Source organism: Nerophis ophidion, linkage group LG07 (assembly GCF_033978795.1).
Source record: "Nerophis ophidion isolate RoL-2023_Sa linkage group LG07, RoL_Noph_v1.0, whole genome shotgun sequence".
NCBI lineage: Eukaryota > Metazoa > Chordata > Actinopteri > Syngnathiformes > Syngnathidae > Nerophis > Nerophis ophidion.
The window spans coordinates 39545202-39561921 of record NC_084617.1 but is presented as its reverse complement, the minus strand read 5'-3'; the positions used below and the strand labels follow the sequence as shown (position 1 = coordinate 39561921).

Sequence of the window (16720 nt, the reverse complement as noted above, 5' to 3'; positions counted from 1 at the left end):
CGATTTTTGTCAAAGTGTAAAACCCATAATTTCCTAACATACTGGTAAAATAATTTATAACATGGTAGAATGCATGCAAAGAAAAAAAATATTTCAAATAAAATGTTTTTCTTTAGTTAATCTTTTTCAAACAAAACAGACTTTGCAGAGCAGTAAAAAAAAATAACTTGGTGAGAAACAAATAGGTTCAAATAAAGACGAAATTTTATGCACAACTCACACGTGAAACCATTTTTAGATAACAAATTGGAAAAATACATTGAAAGAAAAATATCATATTTGAAAAAATAATGACAGTTAAAATGTGGCTTTTTCATAAATCACTTTTTCCAATGTAATGGTATTTTTTTTTTATTAACAAAGCAGAATTTGCAGAACAGTAAAAGAAAAACAGATATGTGGAGATTTTGGGCCATTTTTGTTGGTGATTTTTTTTTTATAACATTGGAAAAATACATTAAAATAATATATTTATAATTTAAATTGGAAATATATATTTTTTAATACAATTGATTTTTCAAAATGAAAATAACATTTTCAAAACAGGAAACAATAACATTTGGAGCTTTGTGACAGCCTTAAAGAGGATGAATAAGATCTGCAATTTTTTTTCTCAAATCAGCACATAAAACCATATATATATATATATATATATATATATATATATATATATATATATATACACAAACCCCATTTCTATATGAGTTGGGAAATTGTGTTATATGTAAATATAAACGGAATACAATTATTTGCAAATCATTTTCAACCCATATTCAGTTGAATATGCAACAAAGACAACATATTTGATGTTCAAACTGATAAAACTTTTGTTTTTTTTGCAAATAATCATTAACTTTAAAATTTGATGCCAGCAACACGTGACAAAGAAATTGGGAAAGGTGGCAATAAATACTGATAAAGTTGAGGAATTCTCATCAAACACATATTAGGAACAACCCACAGGTGTCCAGGCTAATTGGGAACAGGTGGGTGCCATGATTGGGTAAAAAACAGCTTCCCAAAAAATGCTCAGTATTTCACAAGAAAGGATGGGGCGAGGTACACCCCTTTGTCCACAACTGCGTGAGCAAAGAGTCAAACAGTTTAAGAACAATGTTTGTCAAAGTACAATTGCAAGAAATTTAGGGATTCCAACATCTACAGTCCATAATATCATCAAAAGGTTCAGTTAATCTGGAGAAATCACTCCACATAAGCGGCATGGCCGGAAACCAACATTGAATGACCGTGACCTTCGATCCCTCTGACGGCACTGTATCAAAAACAGACATCAATCTCTAAAGGATATCAACACATTGGCTCAGGAACACTTCAAAAAAACATTGTCACTAAATACAGTTTGTTGCTACATCTGTAAGTGCAAGTTAAAGCTCTACTATACAAAGTGAAAGCTATTTATCAACAACATTCAGAAATGCCGCCGGCTTCTCTGGGCCCGAGATCATCTAAGATGGACTGATGCAAAGAGGATAAGTATTCTGTGGTCTGACGAGTCCACATTCCAAATTGTTTTTTTGGAAATATTCAACATCGTGTCATCCGGACCAAAGGGGAAGCGAACCACTCAGACTGTTATCGATGCAAAGTTCAAAAGCCACCATCTGTGATGGTATGGGGGTGCATTAGTGTCCAAGGCATGGGTAACTTACACATCTGTGAAGGCACCATTAATGCTGAAAGGTACATACAGGTTTTGGAACAACATATGCTGCCATCTAAGCGCCGTCTTTTTCATGGACGGCCCTGCTTATTTCAGTAAGACAATGCCAAGCCAAATTCAGCACGTGTTACAACAGCGTGGCTTCGTAAAAGAAGAGTGCCTGCAGTCCAGACCAGTCTCCCATCGAAAATGTGTGGCGCATTAAGAAGCGTAAAATACTACAGCGCAGACTGCTGAACAACTGAAGCACATAAAACAAGAATCGGAAATTCCACATTCAAAGCTTCAACAATTAGTTTCTTCAGTTCCCAAACGTTTATTGAGTGTTGTTAAAAGAAAAGGTGATGTAACACAGTGGTGAACATGCCCTTTCCCAACTACTTTGGCACGTGTTGCTGGCATCAAATTCTAAAGTTAATGATTATTTGCAAAAAAAAAAAAAGTTCATGAGTTTGATCATCAAATATCTTGTCTTTGTAGAGCATTCAATTGAATATGGGTTGAAAAGGATTTGCAAATCATTGTATTCCGTTTGTATTTACATCTAACACAATTTCCCAACTTATATGGAAACGGGCTTTGTATATATATATATATATATATATATATATATATATATATATATATATATATATATATATATATATATATATATTTGTTAAATGAACATATTGAACATTAATTTTGCATCTAATAACACGTACAGTTCTTGTCCTGTAGATGTACCGAATGAAGTGGTCAGTGACGAGTGTCGAAAAGCTCACTGTGAGGCAACATTAAACACAAAAACAATCATAACTGTGGTGGGTGGACTTCCGCCAGGATGTTTGACGCCTTCCATCATGGCAAGAAAAGACGAATTAGGATGATAATGATCATGATGAACAATGCCGCTGCTGTTTCTGTGATGATGATGATGCCTTCAGGGTCCCTCTTTCCACAGAGACGTTGTGTGACGCTCGCCTACAGGAGACCACGCCCACACTGCTAGACAGGTCCAGCCCAACACAAGACACGACATTTTTTGGGCTCCTTTCAGCGCGCACCAACTCCTCGCACGTCCTCCTCCCAAATGGCGAACGGAAAAGTGTCCACTCTTCTCTCACTACTCGGTAAGTTTCAAAAGTGCTACAATTTGTGCCACATGTTCCTCGACTGTTGATTGGTATTTGGATCAATTTATAAGTGCCTTATTAAGATATATATATATATATATATATATATATATATATATATATATATCAACGGTAAGTGAAGACCTTGAAATGAACTTTGACACTTGAACGCAGCACGTTAATTTTTACTGTCCGCATTTAAACCATTAAACGTATAACATTCATCTCACGCAACGCGCACAATATAGAATATACAGTATATAGAGCATATAGAGTTTATATTGTATTTTTGTAATATTTTTAAAAAATACATTTGCACACAATAAAAACAGAATCGGCCTATGAATATTGATATTGCAAGTCAGACAATTATTTTATTTTTTTAATTAATATTGGTATAGTTTATTCCGAACATGCGTCAAATTTTTACTGTTTCACATTCCATGTCCGAAAAGCAGAAGGAAGAAGCATAATTTATTTACGACTTTTGTATTTTGAAGAAACTTCCAACACATTTGTTCACTCTTTAATCTGTAACACAAACAAATATTACATTGTATTATTATAAATCAATAAGGACTGAGAGGCCTTCATTGTTGTAAATATGTTATAAATATCAATAGAACAGCTAATAAATACGTTTTGGTTCACTATGTTATCTTAATATGTGATGGATGATAAATGATGTGTCATTTATTAATAAGGTTCAAGATGAAATAGAACACATTAGGCTGTTTTTCGGTTGTATTTGTAAACAATAAACGCATTTTCTATATAATCATAATTGGGGGGAGGCCCGAAAACTCTAAAAAAAAATGAAAAAACACACAGTAAACCATATAATTCTATTTGGCTATATATTAATAACTGCAGTGATAAAAATAAACTACTACATTTTGTATTTATTTAGTATCAAAGAATAGTAATTAAGTGCAGAGTATTTATGAACATTCAGTGGATAATTCATTAAAGAACACAGCACAAATGGTCTTTTATGAGTGTTTTACAAATAAAATCATTCATTTATTGTAATATTTGAATGATATTCACATGATTTAATACACCACATTATTCATTTTGTAAAAATCTGTACACCTGGGCCCATAAAAAGATGGTTGAACATTAACAAACTGAATATATGATATTTGGACACGAGAAAGGGTCAAAACAATCATAAAATATGATAGATAATATTGAAATACAAGGTAAGCATATTTTTAGGAGGTATTATAAATGATGAACTAAGCTGGAAAAAAAAAAGATATCATGTAAAAAACTAAATATATTTAAAAAATATACAAAATGTACACATAATGTGTTGCTTATTGCACAAAACAGTTTTCAAGTGCAGAAGATATTATTAGAATTAATTATTGCGACTCAACGGACAAATTGTTCAGGAAGTCACTGATTTTACAAGTCAATACGCTTGTAGATGAAAAAACATCTCCAATGAATATGACGCAATTCAGGGGTGTCTAACACTCTAACTTGTTTTCATTGAGGGCCACACTGCAGTCATGGCTGCCATTAGAGGGCAGCTTGTAAGTAACTCTGAATAATTAATGAATTTGCCTATGAATTGAAATATTTTAAATTTTTTACAGAAAGAGTAAAAAAAAAAAAAGTGGGTTTTACCAGTTTTTTACAGAAAAAAAAAACTGGCAGCTTAGTTGCCAGACTTTTACTTTAAAATACATGGTGTGTTTTTTTTATTAATATTATTTTTACAACATATTACTGTAAATAGAAATACAGTAGCACTGTTTAATTTTATTTTGGCAACTCAGCTGCCAGTCTTTTACCATAATAAATTGTGGTACCATAAAATCATCAACAGTGGATTTAACAGTAAAAAAAAAAACAAAAAAAACAAAACACTGACAGCTCAGTTGACCTAATTTTACTGTAAAAAACAAACATTGGTTGTTTTTTTTCAACTTACAGTAATATGCTGTAAAAGAACTCCCTAAATTTTACAGTAAAATCTATTGGTCATTTTTATCGTGTACAATTTGATGGATAACTTCCTTTGAAATCATAAATTAAGCTGATATTGAAGTATTTATTTGGATTACGACCCAAAAAGTTAGATAATATATTATTTGTTGCAGTATTGGACACTGTTTTTTTCCCTGTCATACTAGGAAAAAAAATGATTATCTTTAGTGAGAAAACAAGAAAGTAAAGAGAGAAAATATAAGGTATTTTATTGACACATATTATTTCCAGCCTTTTGCGGGCTATTTAGAATGACATGGTGGGCCAGATCTGGCCTGTGGGCCTTAAGTTTAGTGTGATGTAATGCTTCAGAAGATGTGGCAGATAACAGTTCATAGATATGAACTGAGAAGAGTTTTTGTGTACACAAAAGCAAAGGTATGATAAAATAAAGGAGTTCATTTATGGAAAACATTAAAAAATAAAAATGAAAAAATATGCAATGCACTTCATTTAAAAACATGTTTATAAAAAACAGTGTTATTAATAAGTAAAAAACTGATTTGAGCTAATGAAATAATGCATAAGAAAAAACATATCACTGTAAAAAAAAAGTCAGATTTTACGGTTTCATAAAAAAACAAGTTGTACCTGTTTTCCTTTTACAGTAACGTACTGTAAAGGCGGCAGTTGATTTAATGGTAAATGACAGCTACAGTATTATAACTGTTTTCCTATTTACAGTAATGCTCTATGAATACAACAACCATAGTTTTTACGGAAAAACTAAATCAAACATGGCTGCTTAGTCGCCGCAATTTTACAGTAAAAATAACAGTTGTACGTTTTTCCATTTACAGTAACGTACTCTAAAAGTGACATTAGATTTTATGGCAGAACAATGGCGGTCGCCAAAACACTACAGTAAAAATAGCAGGTGGACTGTTTTTCCATTTGCAGTAATGCACTGTAAAAACAACAACTGTAGTTTTTACGGTAAAAAAAACTAAACATGGCAGCTCAGTTGCTACAATTTTACAGTAAAAATAACAGTTGTAAAATTTTTTCATTTACAGTAATACACTGTAAAAACAACGACCGTAGATTTTATGGTAAAAACCTGGCAGCTCAGTGGCCAGAACTTTACTGTAAAAAGGACAGTGGTACTATTTTTCTATTTACAGTTAGACACTGTAAAAACGACAGCCGATGTGACATTCAAAAAGTGTCATTTCAGTTGCCAGATTTTTACCGTAAAAAAACAAGTGGTACCGTTTTTCCATTTACAGTATTACACTGTGAAACCAACGACCGTAGATTTTGCGGTGAAAACCTTGTAGCCCATTAGCCAGAATTTTACTTTGAAAAATAACAGTTGTACTGATTTTCCCTTTACTGGCTGCAGATTTTACAGCAATTTGCCCTAAGCTATAACAGTGGTACCATTTTTCCACTGTAAAAACAACGACCGTGGATTTTACAGTTAAAAAAAACTTGGCTTCTCAGTCGCCAGATGTTTATTGTAAAAAAAAAAAAAAAAAGTTTTCGTTAACAGTAATGGACTGTAAAAACAATGATAGTAGTTTTTACATTTTGCATAAAAAAACGTCAGCTTAGTCGCCAGAATTTTACTGTAAAAATAACAGTTTTCCATTTACAGTAATTTGTTGTAAAAACCACCATTCACTTTTTCAGTAACATTCCGACCATTGAACTGCCAGTTATTTACCGTAAATATGCTGTTTTTTCTTTTTTTTTAATGTGTATGAAAAAATTAAAAGCAACAAGGAAAAATAATATTACTTACACCTCAGTTTGCACCGTTTCAGTCCAAAAAAAAAAAAACTATGTTATTTGTCTTGTTGTAAACGCATGTACACGATATTGAATATTAATATCAGCAAGTTACTGTAAGACTTAGACTTTCAGTGTTACGTAAGTTTAATGTCTGCGTGCGTCAAGTCCAAACAAGCAAAGGCAAAACAAAAAGTTTCACAGCTGGAGGAGAAAGTGTCTGACAAACAAGTTGACGCAGGACAAGATTTTGTCATACTGACATCAAATTTGTCTCGTTATCGACATTTGACTTGAAAAGGGCTCGAGCGGTCCTTTAAAGGCCTACTGAAATGTGATTTTCTTATTTAAATGGAGATAGCAGGTCCATTCTGTGTGTCATACTTGATCATTTCGTGATATTGCCATATTTTTGCTGAAAGGATTTAGTAGAGAACATCGACGATAGAGTTTGCAACTTTTGGTCGCTAATAAAAAAGGCCTTGCCTGTACCGGAAGTAGCAGACGATGTGTGCGTGACGTCACGGGTTGTAGGGCTCCTCACATCTGAACATTGTTTATAATCATAGCCAACAGCAGCAAGAGTGATTCGGACTGAGAAAGCAACGATTTCCCCATTAATTTGAGCGAGGATGAAGGATTCGTGAATAAGGAAAGTTAGAGTGAAGCACTAAAAAGAAAAGGCGACGGCTCCAGGCGACCGCAGTGGGAGCGATTCAGATGTTATTTGACACATTTACTAGGATAATTCTGGAAAATCCCTTATCTATTTATTGTGTTACTAGTGTTTCAGTGAGATTATTAAGTCATACCTGAAAGTCGGAGGGCTGCGGTGACCGCCAATGTCTCTGAGAGAAGCCAATGGAGGAGCCAAGCTCACAGCTGCCTTTTTGACAGCTGCAGGAGGAAGTCGCATAAGCCGCTCAAGAGCCGACTTAATATCACAATTTTCCCATCCAACAACTTGCTGGTTGATGTAGAGAAACATGTTTGCTTGACCGCTCTGTGTTAAAGCTTCACAACAAACAAAGAAACACCGGCTGTGTTTCGGTTGCTAAAGGCAGCTGAATCCACCGCTTTACACCAACAGCATTATTCTTTATTGTCTCCATTATTAATTGAACAAATCGCAAAAGATTCAGCAACACAGATGTCCAAAATACTGTGTAATTATGCGATGAAAACAGACTAATTTTAGCCGTAAGTGGTGCAGGGAGAACATGTCCGCTCCAACCAATAACGTCACAAGTACGCGTCAACATAAGCGTCATCATTCCGCGCCGTTTTCAACAGGAAACTTCGCAGGAAATTTAAAATTGCAATTTAGTAAACTAAACCGGCCATATTGGCATGTGTTGCAATGTTAATATTTCATCATTGATATATAAACTATCAGACTGCGTGGTCGGTAGTAGTGGGTTTCAGTAGGCCTTTAAAAGGGATCATTTTACTTGCACTACACAAAATGTACCACTAGAGGGTACTAAAGTATATACTTTAATCCTGCTCATTGACAGTATGTTGCTGTTAAAGTAATAGTAGTTGTAATACTCGTCTCAGTGGTTGTCCTTGTGCTCACAATAATAATAATGTTAGTATTATGATATTAAAGTAGTTTGTGTATGCCATATATGTGTACAGTAAGTCATATAAAAAATAAAACATCACCATCTTATTGCACACAAGTGTTGAAACCACAGACTGATAAATCAAAAGACGCGCAGGCCATTTTGGCAGTTTTCACCTTCAAAATTAGTAAAATATACACGTTTTTTTGCAGAGAATTAGTGTGTATGTTGAAGAGCCAAAACCAAACTGAAATGCTAACAGTTAGCATGATATGATCAAAATGAGCTAAAAAAAAAAAAATAGCTAGCAGTGCTATGCTAACATGATAACAACAGTTAGCATTAGTGAAATACCAAAATACATGACACTGATGTGTATAACTAGAAATTTATCATTTATTTTTAATAAAAGAATGCCTATGTAGCCGAGTGTCCTGGGTTCGCATATTCTGTGTACTAATATAATAAAATAATAAAAGGGAGTCATGAGAGCAGGTCCGGTCTCCACCACCTCTTTAATTTTGTCTCCTTTACACCTTCTTCAACAACCCACCTTTAGAGACCTCTTACGTCACAGCCGTACGGCAACTCTGGAGGGACAAAACTCCTCCTTCTTACCTAACATTCTCTGGTAACTTGGGACACACTGAACTGTTTGTTACAGACGTCCCCCCCTCAATTAGAAACGTCCCCGTTTCGTCACTAACAAAACAGGTAACAAACAAGGGGAAATAGAGCAGAGAAAAAAAAATAAAACATCACCATCTTATTGCACACAAGTCAACAATATTTTTTACTGATCCACACCGTATTGCTTTGGCTGGCACACTGGCCCCTCAAAACATGCAAAAACTTGCAGATGCGAAGGAGGTCGATCCAATCTCCCCCTGCGAGATAGTCCGATTGTGCGCAGGAGGTCGCCCCAGGCACCCCCTGCGAGATACTCCAATTATGACGCTCCATCATGCCATCAGACTAGGGGTTATGGCAGTGGTGCATGTCCTTTTTTTTTTTTTTGTATTTCAAGCAACTGGCAGAGTCTCTGGAATGGGCAACACCCTGGGGCCCCCCATGGGAACTTCTGGGCCACTGCAGAATGTCCATGGCTACCCTCTGGAAAGGGTGACAAATCTGGGACCCGCCCACGGGGACGTTAAGGGCACCGACGGGTCCGACACGCTCTGCACTGCTCACACCACCGTCGGAGGTCTCTCAGCATGAAGGGCCAGTAGTAAGATTGCCGGGAACGCCTCCGTAACCAGCCGGCTCACATCCGCAGCAAACACCTCCAAGCTCTCCCCTGAAGACCATGGAGGATGGCCCCGAAGCGGTCCATCAATTGTCTCTGTCCAAAAGCTGCCCCCAGTCTCTCTTCAACTGCAGCATAGTCTTATTTAGTCCCATCCAGAAGGCCGTCCCACAGCAGAAAAGTTGACTTACTGAGATGAGTTGGGAGACTTCTCACCAGCTCCTCATTGCAGCTGCGGCCGGCTCCCGCCGTCACGCTAACGACTACTTCCAACTGTCTCGCACCAGCTGAGAAACTCCGGCTCCTGTCGCCGGTGAAGGGAGCTGTTAAAAAAGTCCATTTTTGACATTCATGCCGTGTGAGTGTCTGTCAAACAGCGCCTTGCCGGGCTTAAAGGGTCCTCGTCACCACACCACGTGTCCGCAGAATAGCCAGGAAGCTTAGCAGCTAACTATACAGTACATGTGCAGCTAACTGGAAACTCACGAGTCCCGTGTAACGCTTTCTTCTTTTTTTAAACACAGCTGTTAAAATTCCACCGCTGCCACCAATGTAGCCGAGTGTCTTGGGTTCGCATATTCTTTGTACTAATATAATAAAATAATAAAGGGGAGTCATGAGAGCAGGTCCGGTCTCCACCACTTCTTTAATTTTCTCTCCTTTACACCTTCTTCAACAACCCACCTTTATAGACATCTTACGTCACAGCCCTACGGCAACTCCGGAGGGACAAAACTCCTCCTCCTTACCTAACATTATCTGGTAACTTGGGACGCACTGAACTGTTTGCTACACTTATGTTAGCATGCTAAAATGTTAACTGTAACATGTGTCGAGTATCAAAATATATTACTCTCAGGTGTGTACCTGAAAGAGTTGTTAAAAATGCGGGCCTGCTAACGTTAGCATGCATCAAGTACGAAAATATGACTCAGGTGTATACCTACCCAATTAGCTTTAAAAAAAGCTACCATATTAACGTTAGTATGCTAAAATGATAACTGTAACATTTGTCAAGACCAAAATATATTCCCTATGAGGTGTGTACCTAAAAAATGTGTTTATCATGTTAGCCTACTAATGTTAGCATGCTAAAATGCAAATTGTGTCATGTGTCAAGTACTAAAAAAACTCGTAGGTGTGTACCAAAATTATTGTTAAAAATGCTAGCCTGCGAAGGTTAGCATGCATCTAGTACCAAAATGTAACTCAGGTGTATGCCTACACAATTACCGGTAGCTTTATAAAAAGCTATCATAATAAAATTAACATGCTAAAATGCTAACTGTAACATGCATCAAACCACCATATGTTCCTCTTAGGTGTGTACCTGAAAAAATGTGTTTATTATGCTAGCATGCTAATGTTAGCATGCTAAAATAAGAACAATTTCATGCGTCAAGTACTAAAATAACTATGAGATGTATGCCTGAAAAAGTTGTTACAGAGGCTCGCCTGCTAATGAGAGCGTGCATAAAGTATCAAGGTATAACTCAGGTGTATACCTACACAATTGCCGGTAGCTTTTAACAGCTAGTATATTAAGATTAGCATGCGAAAATGCAAACTGTAACACCAAAAATATTACTCTGTTTATTATGCTAGCCTGCTAACGTTAGCATGCATCAAGTACCAACATATGACTGAGGTGTATACCTACAAAATGAGCTAAAAAAAAAAAAAAGCTAGAATACTAATGTTTTGCTACATACTAATGTTCTCATTTTAATAATCATGCCAACAGTTACCATTCGTCAAGTAACACAATCTTTGACACTGAGGTGAACACTTGTAAAAATTTACAAAAAAAAGCATGCTAATATTAGAATGGTAACGATTGTGCTGTTAAAAAAATAGCAACAGACCACACTTTGGACACTCCTGTCCTGTTGTATTTGTTTTAAATCCATAATAATTTAGTGATAGAAGTAATCTATAATCAACAATAAAAAAAACGTCACTTGCTTCACCGATACTGTTTATTTATTATTTATGAAAGCATGAGGAACACCCAGCAACCAGGTCATGTTGCATCACGCATAACAACATGAGATATTGACATATGTTGTTATTAATAACTGTATCCTGACTGCATGAAAACGAACAGCACAAACACTGATTGATGCTATTTTTCCAGCTCAATATGCCATATGCTTGGTAGTATATATGTGTATATGTATATATATATATATATATATATATATATATATATATATATATATATATATATATATATATATATATATTGTTAGTTTATGAGCAGTGAAAATATGTATTTTTTATATTTTGTGTGTAACAGGTGTGATGCTGCTGTGGCCTTTCATCCTGACTAAAAGTATCTCCTCCAAACTCCAAACTGCACACAGCGCCTTCGAGTCTGCAGGTGTTCTACATTCTCCTCTTCATTCAACCATGTTTAGTATGCCCGTACCTTCATGTTTTTTGGTTTCATCGTCATCTAAGAAAATATTTGAAAGTTTCCACACAGTATTGTTTTATCTTGTCTTTTAAGTCATAAAATAAAGTCTTTCCTGAAGTCAACTGGGATAGGCTCCAGCTTAAAATGACCATAATGACCACACAGGAAACAGATGGATGAATAATATCTAGTAATTTGTCTTGATTAAGATAAATGTTTTGTTTGTTTTGGTCAAAATGGGTTAAAACATGTGAAATAAGGTTGGAAATAAGGTTAGAAAAAAACAGGAATTCCTGGAAATTTGTTGAACGTAAAAAATGGTAGTTTGAATGTCCTGGATGAATTGAATGTGTTGAAATTGGAATGGTTTGAATCGATTGAAAAATTTGTGAATTGTGGAAGTTTGAAAAATGGATCATTCATTTGCATGGGGAAAATGTCCCTAAAAACTGGGAATTCTAGGAAATCTGGGAATTTTTTTTTTTTTTTAAAGGAAGCACACAATTCCTGAACCAGCTAAATATTTTGAAATTGGAATAGTTTGAATTAGATTTAAAAAAAATGTAGGAGTTGTGGAATTTTGGAAAATGTCTCATTCATTTCAATGAGAATTTCATGAAAATTTCTGAATTCCCGTAAAACAGGGAATTTTTTTTAGAAAATGGTGAAATAATTTGAATGTTCATTTCATTTTTTTAAATTTGTCTCGTTCATTGATATGCATTTTTGATCAACAGACCATTAAACTTTAGCAACTACACACATATTTACACACCTATGCTTGAGAAGGAACAGGATGAAGAAAATATTATATGATTTGAATGGTTGGTGTTGGAATTTTTCAAAACTGTAGAGAAATGTTGAAGTAGTAACATTTTTAATTCAGAAATGGTATTACGGAGCGGTTGAAGTGGGTTGAAAAATGTGGGAGGAGTAGTCGACAGAAAAAAGTTTGAAAATAGGGTTTTGAAAACTGGGAATTCTGGGAAAATTATAGTTTGAAAGTGCAGGATGAGTGGAATTAGTTGAAGGTGGAATGTTTGAATAGGTTGAAAAATTTGGAAATGGTGGAAGTTTGAAAACTGTCTGATTCATTTTGACTGGGAAAAATGACCCAGAAAACCTGGAATTCTAGGAAAATTGGGAATTTTTGGAATTTGTAAGGGAAAACCCGTGATTTCCAAATAGGCTAAATAGTTTGAAGTTGGAACAGTTTGAATTGGGTGAAACATGTGGAAGGTAGAGAGCGCTAAAATCTGGAGAAGAAGAAGAACTTTGGAGAATTTACACAAATAGATGAATTTTGGTGTGGAAAACCATATGTGTGAATACTTTGGAGCATTCTCACATACTGTATATAATAGAAGACAACAATAGTGCACTGTATTAGTACTGTAATATCATATAATAAGTTGATATAAATGTGGTCATATGATGTTTTGTTTATATATACAATATACATTTTATACAATGCAGTATAATATGATATAGTACAATATAATAGGTGTTTATAGACATGGTTTATCTATAAATAATAATATTTGTAAATACAAATGTTTTACAATGCTGTATAATATGATATATAGTATAGCACTTTCTAATAGTATACAGTATAGTAAAGTATAATGTAATATATTAAAATATAATTTCATATAATATATAAAATATTGATGTATGTTTAATTTGTCAATACAGTATATTATGCATTTTATTCTGTATAATGTGATATATTACATTACAATACAGTACAGTAGTGTTACATAGTAGTATAAGTTAATACAGTATAATACATGGTATTGATATAATAGTAGTCATTCATGCATGAATATAATATCATTTTTTTAAATGCGGTATAATATAGTACACTAAATTAAAATAGAGTACAGTAAAGTATAATGTAACATGGTATAGTACAATACAAACATAAAAATATATAATATCAATTTCATAGAGTGCAGTTTAGTAGAATATGTTACATTATATTGAAATATTCTGTATTCATAAATATAATATAATAAAACATACAATGCAGTTGACCACAATACAACATGATATGCAATGATCGGATGCAGAGTGACGTAACACAAGATTGGGTGATAATGTAATATAATGTAATATGATATAATATAATATAATATAATATAATATAATATAATATAATATAATGTCTTGTAATGCAACTGTTGCTGTTGTTGCCTCCTCAGAGCAGGAACAACAGCGCCTCCATGCGGTGATGAAGCGCTCAACACAGAACTGTGACTCCTCTTTTGACAATTACTGCATGAACGGTGGCCAGTGCATGCTGCTGGTGGACATCCATGAGCACCACTGCAAGTAAGCGTGTGTGTTTTGTGTGTGTGTGAGTGTGTGTGTGTGTGTGTGTGTGTGTGTGTGTGTGTGTGTGTGTGTGTGTGTGTGTGTGTGTGTGTGTGTGTGTGTGTGTGTGTGTGTGTGTGTGGTTGAGAGTGTATGTCAGAGTGTATGTCACGTGTGTGTTACAGTGTGTTTCTGGTGCACTACACAGGTGCCACAGTGGTTTCTACGGCCCTCGCTGCAGCAACCTGGAGTTGGTCCATAAGCCCATGGGAGAAAAGCAAATCGTTTTCACAGTTTTCTGTGTGATCATGCTGATGGTTGGCCTGGTTGGAGCATTCTACTTGTGCTGCAAGTGGTAAATATCATTCTTATTATAAATAGTGTTATTATTTTAGCAAATAGTATTACTATTATAATTATTGCCCATCCATCCATCCATCTGCTTCCGAGGTCGGGTCGCGGGGGGGCAGCAGCTTAAGCAGGGAAGCCCAGACTTCCCGAGGCGTTCCCAGGCCAGCCGGGAGACATAGACTTCCTAACGTGTCCTGAGTCTTCCCCGTGGCCTCCTACCGGTTGGACGTGCCCTAAACACCTCCCTAGGGAGGCTTCAGTTATCATAACATCAGGTGTCAAATAATACACGGTCTGGCATACTTCAATATTAGTTACCAGCACCTTCAGCAAGAACCCTGTTTATTTTCCGAGGTACACAACATCCATCATTTTTGAAAGAAGGAAAAATAAATTATATTTTGGAGTATTATTGAATAAATAAATAAACATATATTTGGTTGTCAAACTATTAAGATATTTAATGGTGAACAATCGCGTTTCGACGGTAGTTAGACATTTTGTGTCTGTCATATGTGTACCCTAGATACGGACACATATTTTTTTATACATTTAAAAAAAAAATTGTTTTCACTTTTTAATACTATTAACGGGGTTAGTGCGTCTGCCTCACAATACGAAGTTCCTACAGTCCTGGGTTCAAATCCAGGCTCGGGATCTTTCTGTGTGGAGTTTGCATGTTCTCTCCGTGAATGCGTGGGTTCCCTCCGGGTACTCCAGCTTCCTCCCACTTCCAAAGACATGCACCTGGGGATAGGTTGATTGGCAACACTAAATTGGCCCTAGTGTGTGAATGTTGTCTGTCTATCTGCGATGAGGTGGCGTCTTGTCCAGGGTGTACCCCGCCTTCCGCCCGATTGTAGCTGAGATAGGCGCCAGCGCCCCCCCGCGACCCCAAAAGGGAATAAGCGGTAGAAAATGGATGGATGGAATACTATTAACAGGGAACTGGACAATTTGTTTGAATTATGCAAATGTTTGTTGGTTAAACATACTTTTTCAAACAGCTCAAACGGTTTTCAAACAGGGTCACTCTTTATTAAAATGTGTTTAATAATATGTTTTTTTTTTAAACTGGATATATTAAGTGCTATCAAATATATACATTTATTTATTGATATTGTTTTCCTTTATTTTTTCCTTTATTTATTTTCAGTGATAGCCAGGTTTTTAAATAGGTACTTTTGTTTCATGTCCTTTGTCTGTCAAACAAGAATTCTAATAAAATTAATTAATTAATTTTGAAAAAGGAATATAAATCTAAGCTAACTTGGCAATATAATAAGAATAATAAGAACATGGGGATAGGTTGATTGGCAACACTAAATTGGCCCTAGTGTGTGAATGTGAGTGTGAATGTTGGCTGTTTATCTGTGTTGGCCCTGTGATGAGGTGGCGACTTGTCCAGGGTGTACCCCGCCTAACGCCCGAATGCAGCTGAGATAGGCGCCAGCGACCCCCCGAGACCTCAAAAGGGACAAGCGGTAGAAAATGAATGGATAGATGGATGGATAGTAAGAACTCTTAACATGTGTAGTGATAATGGGATACACATTGTGGGATATATTGCTGTATGAGAGGTTTTAGGGTTGAAAGTGTAGATTTATTGATGTTGTTGTTTATGTTTTAATGACCTAACACGCATTGTTTTTGCTTCAGTATGACTATGAATCATTTCTGCGTGTTTTTGTTTGTACAGGTATAAGAAAAACAAATGCAATCCCCGGCAGAAGCGTCAGGGTTACAAAGGAGTGCAGACCATGTAGTGAGCAGCGGCCATGTTGGAAAATGACAACCTTTTATCACCATATTTTTTTAATTATTATTTCAACCTGGCACTTTAATATTTGGTGTGGTTTAGCTCATATTTATTTATACTTGTCTGCTTTTTCTAAGCAGGACGGATTTGAACAGCAGAGCCATCTTTGTCAGTGTCATGTTTAGTTTGATAGAAGAGTTGGATAATTTATTGTGAAAAAAAAAAGACTATGTAAACAATGGAAGTTCTGCTGTTGCCACAAATAAATAAAAGCAGTTTGTGTTGTTAAACTCTTTCAATTATTTATTTTAACACAAAACTATGTATACATATCTATCTATATTTACATCTATAAATATATGTGTTGCACTGTGTTTTTGCAGCATTGACACAAGGCAGAGCGATTCAAACGCACTCACACTAGTGTGGTGTCGTTCGCGAACGATTCGTTCGAACGAACAATTCTTTTGAGTGAACGTACTGATCCGAATGACTTCATGAACTGATTCGTTCCTTTCTCAGTTCAG

At 35.5% G+C, this 16720-nt stretch overlaps 1 protein-coding gene across 1 annotated transcript; it reads left to right on the top strand.

The window, feature by feature from the left end:
• The first annotated feature begins 2654 nt into the window (after nucleotides 1-2654).
• On the top strand, nucleotides 2655-16483 carry LOC133556332 (proepiregulin-like). The gene is made up of 5 exons (XM_061906146.1): nucleotides 2655-2793; nucleotides 11648-11731; nucleotides 13972-14101; nucleotides 14292-14438; nucleotides 16134-16483. Exons 1-5 carry the CDS (start codon nucleotides 2754-2756, stop codon nucleotides 16198-16200), a joined length of 468 nt encoding a protein of 155 aa, XP_061762130.1. The 5' UTR covers nucleotides 2655-2753; the 3' UTR covers nucleotides 16201-16483.
• The last annotated feature ends 237 nt before the right edge of the window (nucleotides 16484-16720 follow it).

Coding starts and splice junctions, on each gene's coding strand:
- LOC133556332 (XM_061906146.1), top strand. CDS start 2,754: ATGGCGAACGGAAAAGTGTCCACTCTTCTCTCACTACTCG. Junction 11,732..13,971: donor CAGCGCCTTCGAGTCTGCAG/GTGTTCTACATT, acceptor TTGCCTCCTCAG/AGCAGGAACAACAGCGCCTC. Junction 14,439..16,133: donor TTCTACTTGTGCTGCAAGTG/GTAAATATCATT, acceptor TTGTTTGTACAG/GTATAAGAAAAACAAATGCA.